The 26,759-nt window shown below is 34.8% G+C and overlaps 3 protein-coding genes and 1 non-coding gene across 8 annotated transcripts; 2 read left to right on the forward strand and 2 right to left on the reverse strand.

Moving 5' to 3' along the window:
• The first annotated feature begins 8,394 nt into the window (after positions 1 to 8,394).
• Positions 8,395 to 8,501, forward strand: LOC141722874 (small nucleolar RNA R71). Its single transcript, XR_012575872.1, has one exon. It is a non-coding gene; the product is annotated as a small nucleolar RNA R71 (small nucleolar RNA).
• A 3,435-nt stretch (positions 8,502 to 11,936) lies between these two features.
• LOC141717968 (2-hydroxy-palmitic acid dioxygenase mpo1-like) lies at positions 11,937 to 13,649 on the forward strand. 2 transcript variants are annotated; one of them, XM_074520277.1, is made up of 4 exons: positions 11,941 to 12,462; positions 13,014 to 13,076; positions 13,167 to 13,238; positions 13,323 to 13,649. In XM_074520277.1, the coding sequence occupies exons 1-4, from the start codon at positions 12,106 to 12,108 to the stop codon at positions 13,437 to 13,439; spliced, it is 609 nt and encodes a 202-aa protein (XP_074376378.1). In that variant the 5' UTR covers positions 11,941 to 12,105; the 3' UTR covers positions 13,440 to 13,649. The 2 variants fall into 2 exon arrangements, with proteins under 2 accessions (XP_074376379.1, XP_074376378.1); XM_074520278.1 differs by lacking the exon at positions 13,014 to 13,076 and having other exon boundaries at positions 11,937 to 12,462.
• Positions 13,650 to 14,347: 698 nt separating this feature from the next.
• On the reverse strand, positions 14,348 to 16,443 carry LOC141717967 (cytochrome P450 704B1). The gene is made up of 6 exons (XM_074520276.1): positions 16,136 to 16,443; positions 15,835 to 16,050; positions 15,455 to 15,748; positions 14,992 to 15,378; positions 14,667 to 14,867; positions 14,348 to 14,527 (listed from the first exon to the last, which is right to left on the reverse strand). The coding sequence occupies exons 1-6, from the start codon at positions 16,409 to 16,411 to the stop codon at positions 14,348 to 14,350; spliced, it is 1,554 nt and encodes a 517-aa protein (XP_074376377.1). The 5' UTR covers positions 16,412 to 16,443.
• Positions 16,444 to 17,545: 1,102 nt separating this feature from the next.
• Positions 17,546 to 26,158, reverse strand: LOC141717969 (anaphase-promoting complex subunit 2). 4 transcript variants are annotated; one of them, XM_074520281.1, is made up of 17 exons: positions 25,853 to 26,158; positions 25,674 to 25,751; positions 24,483 to 24,714; positions 23,703 to 23,995; positions 23,487 to 23,558; positions 22,643 to 22,887; positions 22,102 to 22,506; positions 21,796 to 21,997; positions 21,562 to 21,676; positions 21,346 to 21,428; positions 20,144 to 20,263; positions 19,964 to 20,052; positions 19,791 to 19,872; positions 18,957 to 19,145; positions 18,633 to 18,701; positions 18,373 to 18,540; positions 17,546 to 17,902 (listed from the first exon to the last, which is right to left on the reverse strand). In XM_074520281.1, the coding sequence occupies exons 1-16, from the start codon at positions 26,102 to 26,104 to the stop codon at positions 18,418 to 18,420; spliced, it is 2,649 nt and encodes an 882-aa protein (XP_074376382.1). In that variant the 5' UTR covers positions 26,105 to 26,158; the 3' UTR covers positions 17,546 to 17,902; positions 18,373 to 18,417. The 4 variants fall into 4 exon arrangements, with proteins under 4 accessions (XP_074376382.1, XP_074376381.1, XP_074376380.1 ...); XM_074520280.1 differs by having other exon boundaries at positions 17,546 to 17,878; positions 21,346 to 21,431; XM_074520279.1 differs by having other exon boundaries at positions 21,346 to 21,431.
• Positions 26,159 to 26,759: the final 601 nt, after the last annotated feature.

The following is a 26,759-nucleotide window of genomic DNA, read 5'->3' on the forward strand; positions in this document are numbered from 1 at the left end:
TATATATAAATATATATATATATATATCCATATCCATATATACAAAATCTACTCGGGATCCTCGACTCCCGGTTTTAGAAAATATTTTCACCTTTGGGTCCCTGTACTAAGGGTATATGCAAATTACCGCTATCCTCTAGCATAGGTATTATCAACTGAATCAACAATTATATATGGAAAGAATATGAAACAGGCATGCATATATATTTCATATCAGCATGCTTCAATATATCGCAAAATTTGCTAATTAACCAACATGCATCTATCACAAGATAATGCATATACATATATACATCACAACAACAGTATAACGGGTAGAAAACTTGCCTGAGCGACTGGGGGTTACGAATGGCTCGGGACGAGTCTGGTAACCTATAAGCAACAAGTAAGTTGGAATTAAACCAAAGTCACTTGTAAATCTATACTTTAACTAACTTAGACTCTAACGCTTATTCTGCGCTTACTGATTCTCTTAAGTCACTCGAGTACCCTCGGCTCCACCATTTTTAATAATTTAACCTTTACGAGTTTTAATGCGATTCCTTCGCGAGTGTCTTACCAACTGCCTAACACACTTACCATAAATGTTTCATACATTAATTAACCCTTTATGGTCTTTAACCTATGTTTCAAAGTAAGGCGAGGGGAAAAGTTTCGTTCGCGAAACGCCGTTACTTAAAACGGTCGTTTCTCCTAAACCGTGCATCGGAATCGAACGAACTACATATCAAAACGAAGCTCGTAACATGAGCTATCTAAACATGGCAGTGGTCATAATCTAGCAGGGGGTCCTCGGGTCCTAATGTTATGCACAAAACAGTCTAAAGAAAATCGGACGTTACGACGGCTATGTTTACGCGATTACCAATATTTATACCACTCCAATTCTTTACCAATTCACTACAAACCACCCAACCATCATCAATACATCAAACACAACTTATATCAAGGCAAAGTCAGTCCATAATCTCAAGGTTTTCCAACTTATTCAACCGCAAACATGATCTACTAACCATAACTTAAGATTCATTAACCATTAACCAAGATTCATATCCAAAATCACCACAAATCCAACCAAACTATCTAACATACATGGATCTTGCTATACATACATGGATATTTCTATATATACATTAATCCATCCATGAACTCATCAAAACTCAAAGTTCAAACTATAAGTTAAAGGTGAAAGTTGTTTATACCTCCTTGAAGCTTCCTAACACAACCCAAGAGCTTTGAATGCCTAAAAGAACCTTGATCCTTGCTTGTATAACCTTAATCTTTCATAAAAATTCAAGAAAACTAAAGTTATTTCTTGAAGGTTACTATTCACCATCTTCTTCCTTGATTTATTGGAAGAGATTGTGAAGGAATTAGGAGCTTAAACTTATAGCATATCCATATTTATGTACAAGGAAGCTTAGATAATTACCTTGTGATTTAACAATGCTTGGAACTTGATTTTTGAAATTCTTGCCCTTGAAAAAGATGAAAAGCCGAGAGCAAGATGATGAGAATGAAATGATTTTGTGTTTTTTGATTTGTTTGGCTTAGCTTGGTTGTTTTTTGTTTTGTTTTTGGTTAATTACCTTAATAACCTTATATTTGTGTGGTTATAAACCAACCACACCTCCTCCTTCCCTATGTCATGCTTACATCACATTGCTATGTCATCCTCCCTTCCTTGTCCTCTTCTCATTGGTTGGGTGACATCACTTCCTCTAATCCCTTTGCTTAACTTCCTAATTGTTTGCCTAATGACCGCTGATCTGTTATACGGTTCGCTTAACTTTCGTTTTCGTTTATCGTTTGAGGGATCATACCCGGGATCTTATTACTTAGGTTCCCTTAACCTTTCTCAATATATTATATTCCTTTTATGATCCTCTCCTATAATCCTTTAATTTAAATCCTTTTTATCCTGTTACCTTATACTCAATTCTCTCCGTATCTAGTGGATTTCCGGGAAAAATCAAAGTGTTCGGATTTGGATTCTGACGATCTTTACATACACTTATATCCCATATAAAGTACTAATAAAATCTCAGAATATCCATATCAGAACCCCTACATAGTGTGGCATGAAAAGTTTTCTCATTCAGCAAAAACACTATTCATAAGGGTTTCAAAAAATTTCCAAAAATTGGGGTTATTACATATATGATATACAAAAGATAGATTATAGCAGATGGCCAGGTGGAGACCTTTAAGGCCAGGCTTGTGGCAAAAGGATTCAAATAAAGGCAATGGATTGACTTTGATGAAACCTTTTACCTATAGCCCTGTTAAAATCAGTTCGGATTTTGCTTGCGAATACTGCTTACTACGACTATGAGATCTGGCAAATAGCCAGATGGTTTTCTTTCCAAGAGAAATGAAAACCTAGTGTGTAAGCTGCTGCGAACCAAATATGGTTTAAAGCAAGCTTCTCGTAGATGGAATATCCGTTTTGATGAGACAATCAAAGAGTTTGATTTTATCAAAAACACAGATGAACCATGCATCTACAAAAGGGTTAGTGGGAGCGCAGTAACATTTCTTGTATTGTATTGTATTGAATTAGGAATAACTTTTATGTAATCTGTTTTGATTTCATTGATATTAATAAAAGACTTGTTTTGTTTTTATTACGGGCTTTATCTATTTAAGTGTTTAAATAAGATATACCATAGTTTAGAGTAAAGCTTTTTATGGATTATGATGAGATCATAATAGTGAGACCTAAAAAGATGATAACTCTAAACTTAAATAGTTCCTGGTCATAGGATTACTAACTGGTAATTAATAATCCGCAAAGATCGGTACATACTATGCTTGCTTCATTATGAAGGATGTCTGTTCTCATAGACATTTGTGTGGTGACACTATAGCTAGTATGTAGGTGCTTATTATAGACTAAGTTCACTGAACATGATTCGCACAGCTGAACAACTGATGGAGTTCACTCACGTGTCAGCAGTTGTTCACATAGTGATAGTTGTACAAGTATCCTTAGACTTGAGGTCATCATAGTCATCTTGTGTACACTGAACTATGCTTTGGTTTAGTTCTTAGTCTCCAGGGATAATTATTAGGGCTCTTCTGGGTATAGGAATTTGTACACGAAGATAGTGTATGATCAATAAAGGATCTACCCCTTCCAGTGAAGGAAGCGAATGTTCAAGGCTGATCCACTTATGCTAGTTCAGGAATCTCTGGCCAGAGTGAATGAAATTAGAAAGGAGTTTCTAATTTGCATAGAACTACGCATAGTAAATGGTAAGCAAGCGATTAAATTAGATAGGCTTGACACGAGATCCATGCCTTGTATTTAATCGGGACATTGTAGGGTAGAAGGAGTTTATTGTACGGTAACTATTCACTGAATAGGTTCTTGGTATTCTAAGCAGTGAATTCATATTATCCAGATAGTCGCGATATGCTGAGAAGTATCCCTCGCGATGTAGAATAAATGTGATTAATTAATTAATCATATTTAATAAATTAGAGAATTTATATAAATAATTATAAAATAGTTTTATTATTATTTATTTCTACTACCGGCTTAATATTGAACCTACAGGGTCACACCATAAAAAGAGAATGATTTTATGGTGGAGGAATTAATTAATAATGGCTAATAATTATTTATTTGTGAAATAAATAATTAATTGGCAAATTTAATAATTGATTAAATGAGATTTAATTGATTATAAATTAATTAAGAAAAGTTCTTAATATTATTAATTAAGGATTTAATTTTTGGAAATTAAATCAAGAGAGAGAATTATTTCTAAAGTGTTTAGAAAAAGGATTAATAATTAAAAGGTGTTTTAATTATTAATGAGAATAATAAATGGGATAATAATAATAATAATATTTATGGGAAAAATTTCAGCTGAAAATGTTGCCTATAAATACACTATTATAGACCCTATTTTTTATGAGAACCCCAAAACCCAAAAAGTTTGGAAAACCCAATTCTCTCCATCTCCTTCCTCCTCCTTAACATCGTTTTCTTGGTGGATACCGGTGGAGTGCTTCACACTTGAGGAGCAACTGCTAAGGATCTCTGATCGTTGTCTCCGAATTATTTTAAAGGTTAGATTCGATCCCTCGAATTTTTATTCATGATCTGTTTGCTTTTATTTGGATTTTATGTGTGTGAAAGTGTTTTGCCATGCCCCCGCTGCGTTTAAAAATCCAACATATATTACCACCTCATTCATTTCTACTCTCTCGACGGATATTGCTCATCCGTCGAGTAGTGATTGTATCCCGACGGATAAGCCTAACAGCAGTTATCCGTCGGATAGCAAAACCACTCACTCGATGGATATCACTCATCTGTCGAGTATCTCTGCACAACTTCAAACTTCAATTATTTCAAGTGCAAAAAATTTAGTGGTTGTACAGTCACTCTTAGGATTGAGATAGCAGAGTGTTTTGAGTGAGAGGCTGGGTTGCTCCCAGGCAAAAGGAGAGGAAATGAGTGAAAATCTGCAATCCATTTCTTCAGGATTGGAAAAAGGGAGTGAGAGGAGTCCCACCTTAGTAGGTGAAGGTGAGGGTGTGAGGGTGGGGAGCCAGGGTGAGACCCTGATGCAACAAAAGAGAGAACATGAGAGAAAAGCAGGTACAGAGGGTATAAGGGTGGATCCAGCCATTGTTCATGAGTCAATGATTGTGGATGATGCTGAAAAGGAAAGACAATTTCAGCAACATTACAAAGCTGTAATTGATAACATTTCCTTAGACGCTGACACTTTTACTCATCCTGTGTCAGCCTATCAACTATTGGCTGCTCAGGGCAAGGAGGAGGCAGAGAAGACTTTAAATCTAGTACATACTTCAGAATCTCTACAAAGGGATAAAGCTGCTGTCAATTTGATGCCTCCTACAACTGGTGAGCCGTCTGAAGAATTTGGAGTAAATTCTAATGATGATGACTTTGTTTTATTTGATGGAATCATGAACTTAGAGGGAGATGTAGGCCCAAGTTCTATTCCAGATCTACCTGAATGGGCATTGACAAAGGAGTCTACACCAGGACAATTCAATGTATCCTTAGTCAAACAAATCATGTCTATCCAAAAGGCCATTCAGAACACCTCAAATGCCGGTACCGAGGCTATTCTTCAAGCCCACCTAGATTCTCTATATCTCATGAATCTACAGCAATTAAGACAGAATCTGAGTGTGGATGAACTCAAAAAGGATATAGCTGACTTGAAGACCTACAATTCTGAGAAGCTGGATTCAATCATGCCCTATGGTACCATGCAGGATCTGCTACTGAGACTGAGAAGAGAATCAGATGCTGAAAAGAAGCTGGCCAAATTGGAGGACAAAGTTCAAGTTATTGAAAACTCTGTGGTCATCATTCTTCAAAATCAACAGTATCAGGCCAGTCTTCAAATACAACTGGCTAAAGCACAAGGCTTGACCCCTCAACTTGATGATAACAAAAAGGGGGAGAAAGGACCAAGTGAGGGGGAGAAGCTTCAGATACAAATCAGTAAAGTAATTGTGCCTTCAATTACTGTCTCAAAGCCACTAGTTGTAGATTGTATAGATCTGATTCAAGCAACAACAACTAACTTGAAAGTTGCTGAGAAGGAAAAGTTGAGTTTGGTCAACTGGGAGAAGATTGATGAGGAGATACAGAAGAAGTTCCAACTTGTCAAGGAGCCAGCTAAGTCATCCATCCATCACTCTCAAGTCAAGCAAATCAGTGTGAATGAGATGAGCATGAACTATCTGGAAAGAGGACAATCTTCCTGCATCAAGTCTTCAAAGGCTGAAATGATTCTCAAACCAAGGGCAAACTACTCAAAATCATCCTTGAAAAACCCCTTGGACATTGTGTATGAGACACCCAAGCCTGATAAGAAGAAGCTTCTGTCAAGATCAATTTTTTTCTATAAAGATCCAACTGATTCAGCTTCTAAGAGGAGGATTGCTAAGATATTCAGAAATGGGAAGGAAATTTGTGTGATAGCTGGACATCCTCAATTTGCTCAAGCAAAGAGAGAAGAAAAAGCCAGATTAAAGCAGGAAAAGAAGCAAGCTGCTCTAGATACAAAGAAGACTAAACAAAAGAAAGAGCAGATTGCTATCTTGGCCAAGCTACAGGCTGTGAATTCATCTCAACAAATTACCTCTCAACCATCTGAAGCTACTGAATCAAGGAAACAAGTTGAAGAACAGAAGAAATCTCTAAGAAAGAAAGAATTGGCTAAAAGAACTAAAAGGAAACTGGATATTGTTGATAAGGAATTGGAAGATCAATTTCCTAAGAAATCCACACCAGCTACAACTCAAGCATCAAAGCCCTCTGTGGTATTTGAAGATATAAGGGTGGTGGATCCCTACAGGAATATTCATGGTGAACCTATTGTGCCCAAGGATGAGCCAATAGAATGGGAGAACATACCAATTCCAGACTTCAATCTACCAATCCTTAGCAAGCTAAAAATGACAAAGTCAAGAGCAGTCAAGAAAGTGAAGCTGTCACCTCTAAAATCAAAGTCTGTAGTTAAAGCTCATCCCAAAGTCAATAAGGGAGATTACTTGTACTTGTGTGACATCAAAGAATTTTCTAATCTAAATCTCTATCTGGATGAACTAGATGAAGTAAGAGGTATTGATGCATACAGGAACCTACCTGAAAGGTTTGTGTTCAAGTACAAAGGAGGAAAGGAGATTCAATGGCCACTTCACAGGATTCTTCAAGAGAGCCAAGCTATACTGATTAAAGTTTATTCATCCTTCAAGAAGAACTTTGGGTTCAACATCACTGCAAGAAGACTAGTATTGAAGAAGATTGAAGAACTAAGGAGTGTTAGAGCTAAAGATGCACTCCTAAAGTCTCTAATCATCCCATACACAGTGAGAAGAGTGCATCTAAGGCCCTATTGGCTGATGGAGTTCATAGATGACAAAGGGGTGAGAAGATTCTTCAGATTAGAAGACCAATTGAGCATCTTCAGCAATGAGACTCTCTGGGAAATGCAAGGAAAGCTAAATCTCTCAGAATTTAATGAACTGGAATTCCACATGCAGCTCCAAAATCAGATTGATGAAAACAACAGAAAGCTTGGAAGAAGATCCAGACCTTCAAGAAACTAGAAAAATCTGCTCGGGCTAGAGGACCATCTTGAAAATGACTGTGAGCTAAACTTTGTACATTTTGATTTAATTGAAGCACTTTTCAGTATTATCTATTTTTTTTTAAAGTTGTATGTTTAGGGTGTTTTGTTATCATCAAGTATCTCTTAATTTATGGCTACAATTCCAGTAGACATAAATTGGGGGAGATTCATATGTTGTGTACTTGATGATTACATAAACAAAACACCTAAATAGATTTTACTTAGTGAAATAATGTAGCACTCGACGGATAAGAATTATAGTCTCGACGGATAACTCATTATAGTCCCGACGGATGATGATTTATTATCCATAGAGTGAGTAGCTTATGTAATAATGAGTCTGTAGCACATTTCTGCATACACCTTTGTATAAATTCTGTAGTAGCATATAAGTCATGTTGACTTTAACTAGATATGCAGAATAGGTTGATTAATTGTACATAGATGATGTCTTGTAATTCTGCATAAATGAATTGAAGTCAAGTGCCAAAATAGCTACCGACGGATGATTAACAAAGCCATCGATGGATGATCAAATAGCTATCAACGGATGTTCAATATAGCAGTCGACGGATGATCAATGAACCCATCAACGGATGATCATTAAAGTCGACGGATGATCATGTACTCAACGGATAAAGAATTCAAATATCAGTTGATAGTGACAACTGGTCACATGCGTCGAAGTGTATGCAAATGGAATAAGGAAGCCTATTAACTGGGTAATAGAGAACAAAGTAGCAAAGCATTAGCCCCGATAGTTTTAATGATGATCTTGTCTTTTGACTTTGTAATCTTGGTAATATATATAAACCAAGAAGTAGCAAATAGAAACATAGATCCGAGATAAAAAAAGTGAGAAACATTTGTAAGTAGAATTATTAGCATTTCTCTGTATTCTCAGTAGTTCATATTTGTAAGCATCTGTGAGCATTCTTGCACACAGAGTTCTCTCGATATAATATATATCTCTGGTGGAATTATTTAAATCCACCAGAAAGTTTTTAAAGACTCATGTTTTTAATTACTTGTGTTTTGGTTCACTTAAGTTTTTATTCCGCATTGTGCTAATCAATACACTTATATTTATATTCGAGTTTGAACATTTTTATTTTAAGAAAAAGGTTCAAGAATTCCATTCAACCCCCCTTTTGTAATTCTTGCTATATTGTTAAGGGACTAACATGATGTTGCATCGAGTATGGGTATGGACTGTGCTCCCAAACCATAGTAAAATCAATTGATAATCATCCAATCATGCATGCCATGATGAGGACACTTCCTAAGCATCTCCTTGTAGCGCTCTCAAGCTTCACATAACGATTCTCCCGATTGCTGCGCAAATTAAGTAAAAGCGTTCCTGATTGCAGCTGTCTTCGCCATAGGGAAGAATTTAGTAAGAAACTTCTGAGCAAGATCCTCCCAAGTAGTAATTGAACCAGCTGGTAGAGAGTGTAACTAGCTCTTAGCCTTGTCCCTTAGAGAGATTGGGAAAAGAGAGAATGGGAAAAGTCTCAGCTTCACAGCATCCTCAGAAATATTATTGAACTTGAAGGTGTCACGAATCTCAATGAAATCCCTAATATGCATATTAGGATCTTCCGTTGGAGAACCCCCAAACTGGATTGAATTATGTACCATCTGAATCGTGCCAGACTTGATTTCAAAGTTATTAGCTGCGATCGCTGGCCTGACAATGCTAGATTGTATGTCATTGATCTTGGGTTGAGAAAAATCCATCAACGCTTTCGTTGGTGCTGCTGGATCTCCCGTTGTAATGAGTACCTGAAACACAAACAAGTAAACCGTGAAAGTAAAAGAATCTGAGTCAGTGAACTTTAACGATCACTGATGTCACGCACATAAACTAAAAATTAACACCGAGTCCCCGGCAGCGGCGCCAAAAACTTGTTAGGGCGAAAACACGTGCTAAAATTACACACAAGTATACGCGTTCGCAAGTAGTATAAGATATAAATCAGATTCATTCCCACAGAGACTCTTTTTGGTTAAATTAAGATTATGCACATATGCAACAATGGTATAGTTATCGCTCAATGCTAAGACAATAACAATTTGAGATGTTTATAACTAAGATTAAACTAATATGCAAGTTAACTAAGATTAAAAGTGATTGAATTAACTATATGAGACAAACATGGGATTCTAACTTCATTAAATACTTCATTCAAAGCCATTATTCTTAACCTTAGCATGCAATAGTGACGACAACTAATCAGATAACACGAAACTAGTAAACACCAACTTTCGTTGTACGAATACCCTACTACCAGACATCCATAAAAGAGATAGAAGTTGAATAGATACCAATTATGTTGAGACCCTATATGTCTATAGAATTTGACAACATAAAGGTTTAATGAACAAGTTATCAATCGTGATTACATAGGGTAAGTAAGATGATTAAAATTACCTACGAATCATGCATAATAAATACATGAACCTATACTAGCATGGCAAGTTCTAAACTTTTATATTCATTTTCGCTTCAATAGAGATTAACACGTTATCTTATATGTTAGCTACGCACATAAGACGAATAAGCACAACCAGTACTAGGATATCAATCAATCACCACACACCAAGATATTGAAACAAATTAACTATAGAAATGCATAAGTAAATCCATTAGAACCTCACGATAATGATTAGTTCATAATCGAACTCATCGTCACCATGGGTTCCAATGAAAATATGATATAAAACAATGTAAGAGTATTAGGGTTTAAGACAAATCGAAAATAAGTATCAAAGTATCGTCTAAATTGAAGAATACAAAAGTCTTCTTCTCCGTAGCCATCTTGCGCTCTCTAGGTCTTCGTAATGCTCTCATTTCGCTCCTTGTTGTTAAAAACGTCTTTTTATTGGTTTATATAAGCCCCTAGTGGAACTGGACCCTCAAAATCATCAAATTCTACTAAAATCAGGATTCTGGGGCAAAAAGGGCGGGGCGTCTGCGCTAAAATCAGCGCGGGCGCGCTGGTTTTTTTGGCAGAAATTCGGTGCAGGCGCGCTGGTTTTGGAGGCGGTCGCGCAGGGTTTCTGGATTTTTCTGCTGATTCTTCTTTTGGCCGTATCTTGAGTTCTGCTTGTCAGAATTAGGCGATTCAACTGCCCACGCGAAGCTAACGAGATTCTCTTCAACTTGAGAGTGGCCTAGGCTTCCAATTCTTAGTTATTTTCAGCATATTTCCTTGAAAAACTCCTTTCTTCATTTAACTGATGCCTGAAATGCAATAACACAAAAATATATCAAAAATACCAACAACTTGAGTCCAAAACACCAACTTAAGCTTGCAATGAAGCGTTCCAAGTAGAAATAAAATCCACTTATCAGCGTGTGTGATAAATCGAAATAAAGAAATTTTATGAATTACAATTAAAACGCTTTGTATGAAAATAATTTATACTTCGTATTGATATGGTTCACCGTAATATGCTGATATTATGGTATGTATGAGAAATTATAATATAATAAAATAACGCCTAATTACAATAAAACAATTTAAAATCATAAAATGATACATATAAAAGTTAATTATTTTGTTTTGTGTAGTTAAATACAATTCGTATATAAAAATTATAAATATATAATTTTATCTATTTCATATCGAGTTTTTATCTGGTCGGATTAGGCAAAACATATCCACTTCTTAATGATTCAGATCTTTATCGGATCATATTATTATCGAATCAGTTTCTTTTTTATGCAATCCATATTCACTTATTAAGACTCAGATCAGGCCGGATATTTACAAGCCTAAGTTCGAGCCATCTAGGTTGAAATTAGGCTTTTACTAGCCGATTGATTTAACAGTTTTTACAATCCAATTGAATTTAGTTGTTTGAAACAAAATTGTTTGTTGCGTACCTCAAAAAGCTTTTATAAGTAATTTTTTCAAAATTTGATTTTTAGAACCAAAAACTATTTTAAAAACTAACTACCAAATACTAATATTCAAATTTTTATTTGGTCAAAAACTCTAATTTAATTAAAAAAAAATATTTTTGACAAAAATCTAACTTTCAACCGGGTCTTTACTTTATTTAGAATGGTATAATTCTTTTAATTTACCCCGCTCACGAATTAAAAAAAAAAAAAGTAAATGTAAAATAAATAAAATAATTTTTTCTTTGTACTTCCGAATTGTTAAGGATAGGGGTGTTCATGGGTCGGGTTGGCCGGGTTGGAGGCATTTTTACAACCCAACCCAATTAAATCGGTTTGAAATTTTTTGACCCAACCCGTAAAATATAAAATCGTAACCCAACCCTACCCATCGTACATCGGTTTGGGTCGGGTTGGGTTGGTTTGAACGGGTTGAATGATTATATAAAAAAAAATTCACTACTATATATAATTGTTAATTTCGAATAATAGAATTTACGATTATAGTACTATTTTTTAAATATGATTAAATTGAAATTTTAGTAATGTATATCATGTCATAAATCATATGCATATACACGAAATGTAACTATAAATGAAAATATTTATATTATATAATGTACAATTGCATATACTATATAGATTATATTTAAATTATCGAACGAGGATTAAGTTAAATCGGGTTGGGTTTGGTTGACCGAAAAAATCTTGAACCCGTACCCAAACCATTTAATGCAGTTTGAAATTTTTTTAACCCAACTATGGATCGGGTTATTTTAAAATGGTTTAATCGGCCTAAAAGAGGGTTGGGTTGGGTCGGTTTGATCGGGTTGACGAACCCATGAACACAAAATTTAACTTAATTAAAAAATGGGACGAAACTACTCTAATTAGTCATTAATCGTGACTTAGTTCCTTCCCGTAACAAAATTCAGGAGCAAGGCCTCGGAGCGAAGACTTGATCATTCTTTCAAGAACTAGAAGAACTTTTACTAATCTCTAGTATTTCAATATAATTAAGGCTCTAGCTGATCAGATCATAGAATTATATAACTCTGATAAATGGGAGCTCATGGAGTGTTTGATCTTGAAAAACACTTTGCTTTCTATGGAGCTTATCATAGCAATAAAGTCAATATACTGATCCACACGTTATTTGTCTGGCCAATCTTTTTCTCTGCTATTCTTTTACTTAATTTCACACCATCTTTCTTCAATCTCCCTCTCATCAATCTCTCTCTTTTTGGGTTTGATTTTTTCTTGATTATTAATTTTGGGTTGTTGATTACGCTAATTTATTCCCTGTTTTATGTTTTCTTGGATGTAAAAGCTGGGTCTTTAGCTGCCCTTTTGTGTTTGTTGTGTTGGGTTTTTAGCAGTTTACTGGCTCAGCTTCTTGGGTTTTCACTGGCTTGGAAGGTATGTTTTCTTTTTTGCTTACTTACTTTTAAGCACTAAAATTTACAAATGTGTGTGTAGACTAATGCTATATTAGTCTAAGGTTACTGCAGTATGCATATATATAAATTCATGTTGCATATTAATAGTTTTGACATTCTTTGGTTTTACGTGTGCTCGGCGATTAGGTGTTCTTCGTAATCGTCTTGCAATTTTTTACAGGGAGAGGTGATTTTGGAAATAGGGATTATGTTGTTAAAATTGAATTCTGATTTTTACGACTGAAAACAAAATATCCGCAGTATTGTAGCCTGGTGAAGTTTAGTCCTATTTTTGGTAAGAAGAGATCGAAGGTTCAACAAAAGTATGTTTGAATGTCACATTTTTGAATCTCTGAAGACAAAAGTATTGTCTTATATTCCTTCGTAGATGAATCACTTGCTTATATAAACTGTATATAACATTTTTTTTTTTTGGGGGGGGGAGTGTTGTGGAGATGTTTGTTTAAGCTTATTAACCTACTTCCAGTGTGATTAAACGTATTTGTCTAATTTCCCAAACTATTAATTTAGGTTGTTCTGGTAGTTCAGTTAGTTTGTTGGACTGGGCAATTTATTGGCCATGGTGTATTTGAGGTATATACATCTCTCATTTACCTTAAGAATAATACCAGTTAGTTTAATGTAATGTACCAGTACCTCTAAGTAAGTTTATATCTTTTGCAGAAACGGGCACCGGCTCTTTTAGATAATCTTTTGCAAGCCTTTCTATTGGCTCCGTTCTTTGTTCTGCTAGAGGTGATTGCTAAAATCATTTAAATTTAGTGGTTTTTCTTATATAAGATGGCAAGTTTGACATGATGCCTTTATTTATTGCTTTAGGCGCTGCAGAACTGTTTCAGCTATGAACCTTATCGAGGATTCCATCATACAGTTAAGGCTAAGATAGAAGCAGACATTAATGAATGGCAAAACAAGAAGCAAAACTTGCTTTCTTAGTTGGTTTTTGGAATTATGTATTTTGAACATTAGTGTCATCTGTTGTGCCTTGGTACTTTGACTGAAGCCTCTTTGTAAAATATCCAATATCTTTCTTTTCGATAACTGCCTAAAAATCAATGTAATTCAAGGGATTTTAAAAAGGCTACATGAACCACTTAGTCGTAAGCTATCTTTCTTTTTGATTTTTTACTTATTTCTTCTGCCATTTAGAGTTTGTTTGTTCATATTATACCGATGCGGAATAAGACTTTACTGTGTGCAAGACAAGCATATAACCAGCCAGTTCATCTTGTCACGTGCTAAAGCTTTTCATCATGCATATGTAGTAGCGAAAAATACATCTGTCAAGTTTCAACTCAAGCAGAATATTCTGTATGTTGTAATACCAAATGATATCAGCCAGACACAAGCAGAAGATGTTATAGATCAGAGCATATAAGAGCCTAGCTAGGCGTCCCCTGTTTGACGGCTGGGTCGGGGTTTGGTGAACCAACAGGATAATCATTCCCCATTTTCATGGTAGCGAGTCATGTCAAAAGTCAACCTACAAGGTGACCTTGTTAGATAGCATGCCTCACAATAGATCTGTTCCTATAAAGAATAAAGATACCTATAGTAATTGTGTTCCAACTTCTGGATATCTCGGGAATATGCGGAAACGCTATTTTGTTTTGGATTTCTTCCTTCAATATAAATATAAAATTGAAGTGCAAGGTACCAGAGAAAGGATCTATGACATCTCGTGCTAATCTTTTGTATTTCTAAATTGTTTACAAGGTTTACCCGTTTCTTCTCAATTGACAGGGCGAGCACAAACTATTACTCTAGAAATCATTATACCAGTAGCATATTACAGTGTATTAATCATGTACCAGACAATGTAATCTGTGACCAGATAAGCAGTTTTAAGGGCGGATGGATACTGTAACTTTTAGCCCATGCGCCATTGATAATATTGTCATCATCCTGTACTTCACAGGATGTTCGGGTACCAATTCAAATTTGAAAAATCTACACAAAATCGCCACTGCCATCTTCATTTGGAGATACGCGGAATCCTTTCCCAGGCAAATCCTAGGGCCAGCCTGCATGTCAAAAAACATGTAGCCAGGTCAGGTAAAATATTATGCCACATTATCTTGGTTAAGAATTACATTATATTCTGGATTACTAATCAGGAATTTAGATACAGACTTCTATCTTCCGATTGCTTCGTATGCATACCTGGAAGGCAGTAAACTTGAATGGAGATGCATTTTGGAACAGCCCATCTTTGAGCCATCTCTCAGGTTTAAATGAAGCTGCATCAGGACCCCAGTTGTACTCCATTCTACCCATGGAATATGGCACGTAAGTCACCATTCCTCCGGCTTTTACTTTGGTTCCATCAGGCAGTATGTCATCCTCTAAGATGCCCTTTGGGTCCTAATACTCATAGTTTTGTTTCATCCGGTCAATGTGTGTGCACTTATCAAATAAAAATAGAAATAAAGAAAGAAAACTGCAGGCTCACTATCTCAATTATATTCTTGTATGATATTTGAATTACCTGAGGGACTGCAGGGTAGAGTCGAAGTGTTTCTGTGATCACTGCGTGCAAGTAGTGTAATTTTCCCAGGGAGTCATAATTCATGAGTCCTGCATATTGCTTCAGTCTCTGACTGAGAGATGCAGGGTCATTTGTCTCGTAAGATTGTAATGACACACTCTCTTCTTTTGCCCTTTCTTCTTCAAAAGTTTTAAGATCCAAGTGTAGCTTCTCTGCTACATGATCATGTGTCATGATCATGTATATTGCCCAGGTCAGAGTTGTGGCGGTAGTGTCTCTTCCAGCAATAACAAAGTTCAGGACAACATCTCTAAGGCTTTTCTCGGTCATATTATTATCAGGATCTTTCCCTAGTTCGATGAACCTTGACAATATATCGTTCTTTACCTGAAATTTGTCAAGGAAATAATTTTAATGGTGTAAAATAAAAAAAAAAAGTATGATTCAAAGCTGAATCATATACCTTGTCCATCTTATGAATCTTTTCAGCTTCTATTTCCGCCTTTCTCCTGCGAATAACTGAGTAAGTAAAATCATCTATGATTTTCATGCTCTTGTCCAGAACAGCTTCTGAGCCCACATTGAGAAACTTCTTCACTTTCCATAAAGGATCTATGAAACGTAGGGTAACAGTTATGTTTGCAGTGTCAAATGCCAGCGCAAAGCGATTTTCTGGTAGATGGGGAGCTAGTGTTCCAATTTCAACACCAAACCCAACCTTGCAAATGGAGTCCAAAGTCATTCTCATCAATAGTTCCTACAAAAGAGAAAATCTTTAACACCTGTCAAAACAAAGTCGAATTTAATCATGATAACATTATTCGAGAACATCTCCTGAGTCACCTGCAAGTCTACTTCTTGATTCTGAAAAGATGCTTGACTCAATATATCAGAGAGTTTAAGGCTGTATTCTCTGAAAACTAGTGTGCTGAAATCTCTCAAGTTCTTAGAAGCAAATTCAAAGCTAGCTGTCTTCCTCTGTTTCCTCCAAAGATCGCCATCTACATTAAATATACCATCTCCAAGCAATACTTCCATGTATGAGTGGTACACATCACCCTGCAAAATAGACGAAGATCAACTGTTTTTCGTTAGTTCCTGGTAGAAAGAAAATCTCAATGTAACATATATTAGGTACTTTTACCTTTGGGTAATTAGCAAAATTGGTTTTGAGCACATGTTCGACATTGGCAGGATCAGCAATGTAAGTGTATGTTGTGAATGGCATTGGCACCACCACAGTTCTCGACTCCTCGAGATATTTAACCAGCCAATCATGCATTGTATCATAAGTCATCAGTTGTTCGATGGCTGCTCCTACCAGTGGCCAAGTTTTGGGGCCTTTTTTCGTTCTCTGGTTCCATCTATAGATGAATAGCCACGACAAAAGCATGGAAGCTACTACCAACAACAGTCCCATGTTGGATTCATCTCTTGAAATAGCTGAAAAGCTCAGCTGATCTTTCATTTGAAATGTAGTAGATCGATGAAATGTACTAGACATAAATTATATGATTGGGATGATTGTTATTATATAAAGAGTGAATGTGGTAAAGAGGCAGTAGTTGAGATATAGTTGCTAATGTAAGTAGCTATATACTCGTGAGCAATCTTTTAATGTTGTAGCCTTTAATAATTCTTTCATATTCTTGGTGTCATCAACCTAATTTTCTAGTGCAAACTGGCTTTATTAAAGCCACTCATACTAAGTCATGTCAGTTTGATGAGATAGTTTTTTTCTGAATATCAGTTGATATGATAACTAAATAAAAAGAAATTTCTGAATATCAGTTGATATGATAACTAAATAAAAAAAAACATCTAAAGAAAAAGATTTATTATAGAGAAGCATAGGTATTCTATGTTTGATCATCGAACTTTCATGTTGTCATTGTGAAACTACAAACCATTCAATAGTCCGATAATCAGAGTTTGAGTGTGCAAATTCAGGCTCGTTTTATCCGGGTTCGGTTAAGTTTGGTCTTAACCCTCTTCATTGGAGCTAGAGTCAACATAACAAAGATGTTCATCAGCCTCATTTAAGCTTGATAAATACCTATATATACCAAGTGTACTTTGCTTGTGTTTAAAGCCCTTATCAAAATTTGAGTTGCGTACAATTTTGTTGGCAAGCTTCATTCACCTTTGATAAATGTTTGCACTCGAATCTCCTCATTACATTCGCCATGATGAAGTAAAAACTTTTCACTTAAAGAGTAGATTGGATTTTTAGTTGGACTCGGTTGTTTTGACACACACTTCTGTAAACGAGTGAACTTTAGTTATCACCTAAATCAAATTTGAAATTAGCATTCAAAATTATCCAAATAATTGGGGCTCATGAAGTCAGGTGCTATCAACTTTCAAGTGAAAACAACTTTAAATGGTGTCTTGTATTTTACAATCCTGGTTTTGTGTGTCAGCCATAATTCAACATCTTAAATATTTTACTAATTTGAGCTTCCTGCCGTAATATTCTGGATAATTCATGTAAAAATTAAAATATAGTGTTCCCTTAGTTTTTCTGAAATAAAACACTTAATTTTACAACAGATTAAAACGAAACTTCATTTTTCTCATATAATCTACTCGCTTAGAGATAAAGAATACAGTTCTTACATTGATCACTTGTATTCTAGAAAATACTTCAGCAATACATTAAACTAATTTAAGATGACGTCCAAGCTACAACATCAACCACTTCAAAATGAGAAGAAAACCAACTATACATGTTGAATGTTGATATAGAAATTAAGGATGAAAGTACTTTATCCTCTCATGTTCAACTTAGTCATCACCATCACCATGACAACTAATGTCCTTGAAACTGAAATATACTCTCTAAATGTGGTCAAACATGCTGAGCTTTATGCACCCCTTGAGTGCCCTGTATTGGAAAGAAGCGGCAGTTCTGAAATTAACGTACCAGTATTAATAAAAGTTATCATGCTTTATGATAGTAACTCAACATATAACCAACTTATATACATAAAGCAAACATTTAAGATAAACTGAGCATGATGGGAAACTAAACAGCTGCTTGTCTTGAGAGATTAGTAGCTTCTTGACGATTTACTTGTTTGCTCCAATTTTATACTACAATATTACAATTAGTTGTTAAGTTAACCAAATTTTTAAATTTTAATCATCTGTGATTCATTACCACATAATTAATATAACATAGAGAAAGTGATTATTTTATAGTCTCTCATAAATAAAATTAAGATGTAACTAAAAAAATGGATCATGAAAGTAAAATGAGTTCATAATAGCATACAAGTCTAGAAAATATATTCTTAGCATTCCATCTCTGATTTCCAACTTAAATATCCCGTATTTCAGCAAGGAGATATGTAAAGCTTAAAGAAAAGTGTCATTCACCTAGATATTTTATGAAGAAAAATGTAAATTGCAATTCATCATAATTTACTTCTTCAAAAGGTACATTCCATCCCTGATTTCTAACTTCTCTTCTGCAACAAGACCGGATAGAAAGCTTTGTAGTTGCTGGAGTGATTTGTCATAAGTGGGATCAGCTATGCAGAACATCTGCAAAAGTTTTAAGACTTATTTGTATTAATACTTGCAAGGAACATACCAAAATGATTCTCCAACTGAGTGTCAAGTTAAAAGTTGATAACCTTGAGAGTATTGTGTATACGCTCCAGCGCCATGCTTCCAAAATTGGTCAGCATCCCTGTAATGAATTTCTAGAGTCCAAAACCAAATTCCATTCAGACAAAAAGACGAAGAAGTTAAATTACTAGAAATTGTGAAAGCTGGAAATTAATGCTTTAAAAAAGCTTTTGATGGCTATTTTAAACAATTAACACCCACACACACACATATCTAAATTATCAATAACAAGTGTAAACTGGATAGTAAATAAATCGCAAAATATTGCAATCCTGAATGCCCCCGTTATCAGAGTGTAATTACAAATAACAGGTGCATGCATGACATACCTCATAAATGGTCATTTCTTTACGTAATTGATCCTCAACTGAGGCAACAGACCTATCTCCATCCTCATCAGCAGTGAGCTCCTCACAATTTCCACTACTGATACCAGTCTTGCCAATGTCAACCATACCATCTACCAGGGTGAATACATGGTCACTAGAATCAGTTCCAAAAGATTCCGCCAGAATTCCCTGATTGACAGAAATAAAAATGTCCAGTTTAGTATTCATTTCTGACATCCATTATTTAAGGACATGGGACATTTTGTCCTTTAGGAAAGGAATAAGACTTTTTTGAAAAATACCCAAGTCCAAAAACATTTTTGCAAAAATAGTGTCACTTTTTTAAAAAAATTGCAAATATATTATTTTTCAATTTTTTTTTGCAAAAATACTGTTTTCTGCAACTTGATGCAACCTCGACGGGGTTCTCCAACTACATGCAACCTCAAATGCAACCAAAAAAACTCGATGCAACTATTTGCATATCTGGTTGATTTTTGTTCCACCGTATTTTTGCAAATAGTTTCAGAAGATAGTACATTCGCAAAAAAAATAGAAAAATTAGTATTTTTGGTAATTTCTAAAGGAATAATGACTTCATATTATGCCTTTTCTTATGTCATGAAACGACCAAAACTGAGATGGAATGTATACAAATGCAAAAACATTTTATCTAAAATGCTGTTATTAACTGGACATCTTCACTAGAAGATGACCGGGGTCCATATCAATACACAACACATCCAAACACAAATAGATATTTGAAAGGTACGACTAATAATAAGAAAAATGAAGGAAATAAAATGCATTAATTACTACATTAGAAGAACTTACCTTGCTTATCCAAAAACTAACTCTCCTATTAAGTACATCCATGGGTACACCAATAGCAGCTGCAAGATCTTTCGAGGTCCAACTGTATTTTTTTTAATTATGATTACTATGTCAAGCTTCACAATAAGCAAAAAAATATTCAAACATTTACTGTGGTACTGTCATAAGCAAACCTTGTCTGTTCTTGAAATTGCATTATGATAGAAGCATGTATAGGAGTGACCGTGAACTGAACCTCTCTATCTTCAAATTGCAACTCCAACTAAGATTTTAAAATTAGAAATTTAATTTAGCCTAATAATCTCAACTACAAGTAGAAGACTGTCACATTTAAAATAAAAACAGAACCTAACCTTCACAGTACCAAGATTTTTCTTCCAAAGTAGCTTACGAGGGGTTTTGATTTCATTAAACCGTGTAGCATAATCAACTAGAAGCTTGTCCACTGTCCCAGGTATGTTAAGGGCCTCTTCCTGCAATTTCACCACAAGAATTAATTGTTTATTGGCTAAAACCATAGCCAAAGCATTGTTGTGAAAAGCGCGATAGCACACTTGCTCACATTTTAGAAGTAGGTGCAAGATTTAAGAGACGAAAAGTAGAATTTTTTTGGCTAATATGAATCGATAAAATGTCTAGAGTCAAAACCGAAAATCAGAAAAACTCATGAGCATAAAGACTAAACATCCTTTTATAAAAGCAATAAAAAAAGAAAAATAAAACTTGAATCTCTTCCACCTCAGACACAACTTGTATAGTTTTTATTCAGTTCTCCTAGAGGATGATGATGATCTGAGGGTCCAAAATTGTGCCAAATGATTATATATTTGTTTTTGTTTTTTTTTCGAGTCATTTATTTTAGCTGGCTGATTTTATTAACCTATTTCTATTATAAAACAAAACTATGATCCATGTATACTATTAACTATTTAAACAGGCAATAAATATATCTCAGGAAGTGTATAAATTAGAACTTCTTCCACTATTTCTAATTTGGCATAGGCATGTGTTTCTATTTGCAAAAAGCGTCCTTTAATGGTCTCTTGCACTTTTTCTGGGTAATTTTAGAATAAAAGAGTGTGTTTGACTGTGCCTTACGAGTACCCCTTCCCCGAAATAAATTGTTGTGCTTCTGTGAGTTTGCACCTTTCATGGCACGGGGCTAAGTTGTATCTTATCTGGCACGTGACAAACACAAACTTACACTAGTTGACTGCAAACAAATGAGTCGAGCAACAAGAGTATTGTCACGAGGCAAAATGGAAATCAATTAATTAATCCTTACCTTCATAACAAATACAAAAAAATATGGCAGCAAGACAAGACATGCATTTACTCAGCTTACACTAATAAACTAGGTATAAATTGAGGGGGTGTATTGTCAATATCGGAATTGAACTCGGAAGGGAATTGATGGATGGATGTGCATGACAGAGGACGAACCATAAATATTGAACACATCTATAGTAAATTTTAACTTATCGACTACTGTTAATTAATAACTTGATGAGTTCAAGGTGTTTGAGATTGTCAAAATGCGAATTCATTAGCATACCTGGATCGGTGGCCAAAAATTCGATGATATGATTGTAGCATCAAACACATCCATTGGCACATCAGTCTCTTTGCTGTCAACACCTGCTATTTATTGGAAAAAATGAAAAGAAAGTTTCACAAATTCACTCATATGTATAATTGATCTATTTTGAAACAAGAAAATGCTTCCCTTCCATCCTTAGCTAAACAATTTTGATATAATCTTGGAGTGTACCTGACTGCATTTTCTGTTTAATTGTTGCTTTTACATTTGTGTTTGTCCTTTTAGAATCAATCAAGTCATTGAGCATTATTTCACATTTCTGCATGCTGTTTTCTCCAAAATGAATCTGGAAACAACACAGATACAATGATGCAATAAGATGGAACCAGGATCAATTGCACCAAATAGAATTAGTACACGGCTAACTTAAATTCAAATGCCCTATATAGTCATAGACTTGCTGACCTTGAGAAGTTCCAAAGTACGTATTTCAGAGTCAATGTCATAATCAGTTTTGTTAAGAAGCTTTTCAGCAAGCATGACACGGTACTCGTTAACTAGCTGATCCTTTGAACCAATAATGCTAACAATCATCCCAAGTATATCAATTTTTCTTCTGCATCTGCTACTCTTCAATGGATCAGCCTCGACAGGATCAGGTTCCCAGCTGAATGGAGTATTCAGTTAAAAAACTAGCTATAGTCTGACGGTAAGTAACAATTTCAAACACAAAGTTTGTTCTTTTAATCCACAAAATGAGAGCACATATACCGTTCCGCATCTATCCATGCTTGCTTGTCGTCAGTGCTTATTTCATCATCTAAACCAGCAGCATCTAGGTTTTCTTCATCTCTGTTAATTTCCTCAAGCAGGCTATCTCCAACACTTCCAGGCCCACTAGTTCCATCAGTAAGCATAGTAACAATGCACTTAATGGTATCTTTCCTCCCTCTCAGGTATTCCCTTATTGGTTCACCAACTGCTTCAAGGAAAACGCCAGCTGGGTCTATTGTCCTAAGTGCTTTAATAGTTGAAACATACTGGTGCAGAATATCATTTGTAGAGGCGCCTGCTGTAAGCAAACGATATCGCAGTGCTGAAATGAAAGAATCAACTAGCTTTGAATGCTGCCCTGTGTATTCAAGACACTGTTTCAAGTCTTCAATAGCTGCAGAGCTGTAATCGATAAACATTCATATAAATATTTGTAAAAGAAAGTATATAAGTTCTTTGAAATCCTCAGATAAATAAAAATAATGAAAAAAGGAATTAAAGTCCAGATCCAAAAATAATGAAAATAAATAAAAAGCACCTGTCGGGATAATCCACAATAATCTCAAAAAGTTTTGCTATCCTTAAATCTTGCAGGGTTTCATAAGCAAAATATTCCAATCGTAACTGCCATCTAACAATTCCTTCAGATGGAGCGTCAGAACCAGGATAAGATGAATTTGGATGAGATGCTAATGGTGATTTCAGAATCGAGGAATGTCGCCCAATAAAAACAGTATCACCAAGATAAGCAAGAAGTGCATGCAAGAACTGGAGAGGCACAGCCTGAGTTATACAGTCAATGTTAGAAGTCATGCTCCACAACATGGTATTATCCTACTTATTTTCGACTAAATGACACTAGACAACTCTCAGATAGAAAAACAAATGTACTATGTATATGCTAAAGCTATTTGTCAATTTGGAGTTAAATAATATACATGTGTATTTTTAGTAGGTATCACAAAAGCGGGCACACAATTTAGTTATCACATGTGACATTTGAGTCTTGCCCTAACCTTAATAAGGTGGTTGTGCAGATTAATCGAGCTTACTTGATAAATCTTACATCTTTTTTTCTGTGAAGGTTCCTACAAATATATTAATTGGTTTTTATGACTTTCTCCTTATCTAAAAAATTATGGAACCTATATTTATACATTTTGTCAAATGCAAAACCGAAGCTAAATTATTTTCTTTCAGTTAGCAAGAGCCAGATTATGATAGCGTTTAAAATATGCATGTTCCGATATCATTAAGCTTCTTTGTAACCCCCTTGTGCATGATCTTTTCAACAGCATTTCTCACATTAATTGTACTCAATTCATGACGGTAACAAAAGGGTATCTAAATCAGATAATGAAGGTGTTATACAGATGATTTACCTGTATCCACCCTTTGATAGCCTCCAAAACAGAACTTCTATAGTCATCCCCGGCCAGCTCATTAACTTTAGCCTGCAATCAACTCGATAAAAACTGATATGAGAATCTATATATTAAATATGAAGATACATTATCTTAATCTGGGTAAATATACATAATATTATATTACTCAATAATAAATGTGATATAACACTGGCCTTATTGAGACATACTTACTTTTAAAAGCATAAAAATAGCAGAAGCGTAAGCATCTTCTGCTAGAGATGTGAATCCTAGACTTCGAAGATCATGAACAACCTTTCCGATGTTCTTTACTAGTTTACTGTTCTCCAGCAACTTTCCTTTATTGGACTTGTCACTTCCCATGTCGCTTTTTTCATTACAGAATTTATTTTTATAATCTAGATCCATGTCTTCTTCATCTTGCAATCTGTCAAGACCTTGATACTCTCCATCCAAACTTGTATTCAGTTCTTCCAGTCGCCCCTTAAAATACCAGTGCAGTATCTCTAAGAAAATAAAATTAAAGAGAACTTAGTAACTAACTGTTGTGTACAGTGGGCAGAAAAGACAATCTGACTGATAGATTCCTAAAAAAATTAGTATAGCTATTTCTGAATAATTGAATGAGAATAATACTGTACAAAAGATGTGATACAATATAAAGTATGCAAGACAATGTCACCGGAACAAACTGGTATCTACGAATTTACATTTCTCTTAGAGTATTTGTAATATTCTATAATTAAAAACTAGAAGGATCCTATGTGTTTTAAAAATATTCGTACAATACATTACTACCTGCCAGCTGCGTCACCAGACGTTAAAAGAAATGGTAATAGCTACAGAAAGATTTAATAAATGAAAATTGGTTGGTGCCCTATGATGCAAATGTGTAGTACATAACAGAATATAAAAATAAAGGTCTTTCCTTGGTGAGAAAAATAAGCGAAAGATACGCGACCAAGTTCACTATATGTATATCTAGAAACTCACGCAGAAAATGACGAGGAAGAGTGGTCATTAGGGTTGAAGACACTATTAACTGATATTTGGAAGAGAGGTATACTAAGTCGGTATCTGAGTTTTGTGATCCCTGTGATGTAGTTTCTTTGCCGGGCTGTAAAGCATGAGTAAGCATGGCCAAACATCTTTCTTGGTTCTGTTTTTCCAATGTGATCTCTTCCAAAGCCGTATGTAGAACTTGCTGGACCTCATCCTCATGAATCTGTTAATCATCAGCGATACAGAAAAACAAAGTAGTTTTGTTAACAATTTGAAATTTTAACACACAAATTTTCATGTAAAATGACGTAATTAGAGATTCCAGAACACATGAGTTGTTGTGAGGGATAATAAGCCTTGTAGTCCCTGAACTATTAACTCTCAGTGTGGTTTGAAGGAATATAATTGTGCGGAACGAAATAAAATATGAACTAGACTTCTCTTCAAACATATTAAAAATAAATGTCTGTTCCAGCTCCCAACTAATTTTCTTCAAAAACCTTATCAATTAGTGCACTTTCTCATTTTTTTCACTCTTCTCCCTTGCACGCTTTTACTCAACCTTTACTTTTGTTTAAAGTTTTTAATTCCAATCATGTTTTTCCATTTTCTTCCAAAGAAACGAAACATATTGGTTGTTAGAGACAACAGTCAGGGTTGTAGTCTAAAAGAGTTTGCAAAGTAGTCCTATAACTGATTGTTTGTTTGTCATCCAATATTATAAATCCATATACGTCTTGACCTTATTCAAACAAGGTATGGCATAATTGTATCAAAATAACGAAGGGCTGGAAGATATCTGATAATTAGAAGCGCATTTTCACTTGCAGATACAAGGTTTTTTTCTACATCATCCAGCCTATCTTTATCTTAAAAAAATGCCAAACCTCGCATGGAAATAAAACCATATTTGACTTGCACACACAAGTTATTATTCTGTATTCCAAGTCGATACATTTCCACCAAATCTTTAAATTATAACAAAACTGACGGATCATATAAATTAATTAACGGAACCGAACACAACGAGAGCTTAAAAGTTAGTTACAAAGAATACCTTGCAAACTTGTTCAATACAAGGACCTAACTCTAACAAACCAGATCACTTACATTTATTTGGAACAAAAAAAAACTACATTTCCTCATCGTAAATCAATCAATGTAACGTAATCGTGTACGTACCAGGTCAGTGTCAACAACATTTGCGTAAGCATCAAAATGCTGCCAAAACCTAGAAACCGCATTTTTCTCAAATAATTCCTAATTTCCACACACAAAAACTATGAGTCAACAACAATAACCCTCGCCCAAACCTAACAAACTGTTCTCCGTAAAATACGATTAGTGGCAATAGCTAATACCTGAATAGTGGTGAGAAAGTGATGTTGGAGTAGGGATTGGAGGCCGTGATTACGGAGAATGTGAACTTGAGACACGAAATTGGAAGCAATACAAGGGTGTAGATTAGTACTGGTACTAGTACAAGTGTTTACCAGTGATTGAGTAGTTATACAGAAGGCGTTCCAGGTGTGTGATAACTCGGTGAGTGAAGCATGACTCAGTGAGTCAAGTATCCCCAAATTGCACACTGCCGATGTGGCGTCCACACTCATCTCTCTGCTCAAAGATTTCCAACCACTTTTTCAAAACTACTCCAATTATTTGTAGAACAAGACAGACATAATCAATTTATAGAAAGTAACAATAATTAATAAAGTTAAATCCTTTTTTATGACCTTTTTCATTTTATTAGTTCCCTAAATATATTTTTTAAAAATATGAGTTTAATTAACTGCCGTCAAAATTGGTTTTTTATGTTTCTAAAAAAATAGGAGTAATAGTTTTGTACTGTTAATACTTGATAAATTAATATTCTCGATTAATTAATAATTTTCTATAATCGCGACTCGGAACCTTTATTGTAAATTAATAATTCGCTAAATTTATAATATAATACTATTTTTATTAAAACATATAAGTCTTATATAATATATAAATTAATAATTTTATCTTACATCAAAATTATATATTTATTTGTATATATACTTTTAAAATAAGACTATAACGTAACTTATTTTATTTTAAAATTGATTTATCCTATACTTACCTTTCTTACATTATGGAGTTATAGTATGTTATTGAGACGACTCCAACTAAATACTATCATCTTTCACTTAATCTTTTTTTCTTATTTTTCGTAAAATTGTGTTAATTATTTGTTCGATCACCCAACAATTTTGTCAAAACTTCAATTTCGTCAAGATAATT

The sequence above is a fragment of the Apium graveolens genome, chromosome 4 (genome assembly GCF_009905375.1).
Source record: "Apium graveolens cultivar Ventura chromosome 4, ASM990537v1, whole genome shotgun sequence".
NCBI lineage: Eukaryota > Viridiplantae > Streptophyta > Magnoliopsida > Apiales > Apiaceae > Apium > Apium graveolens.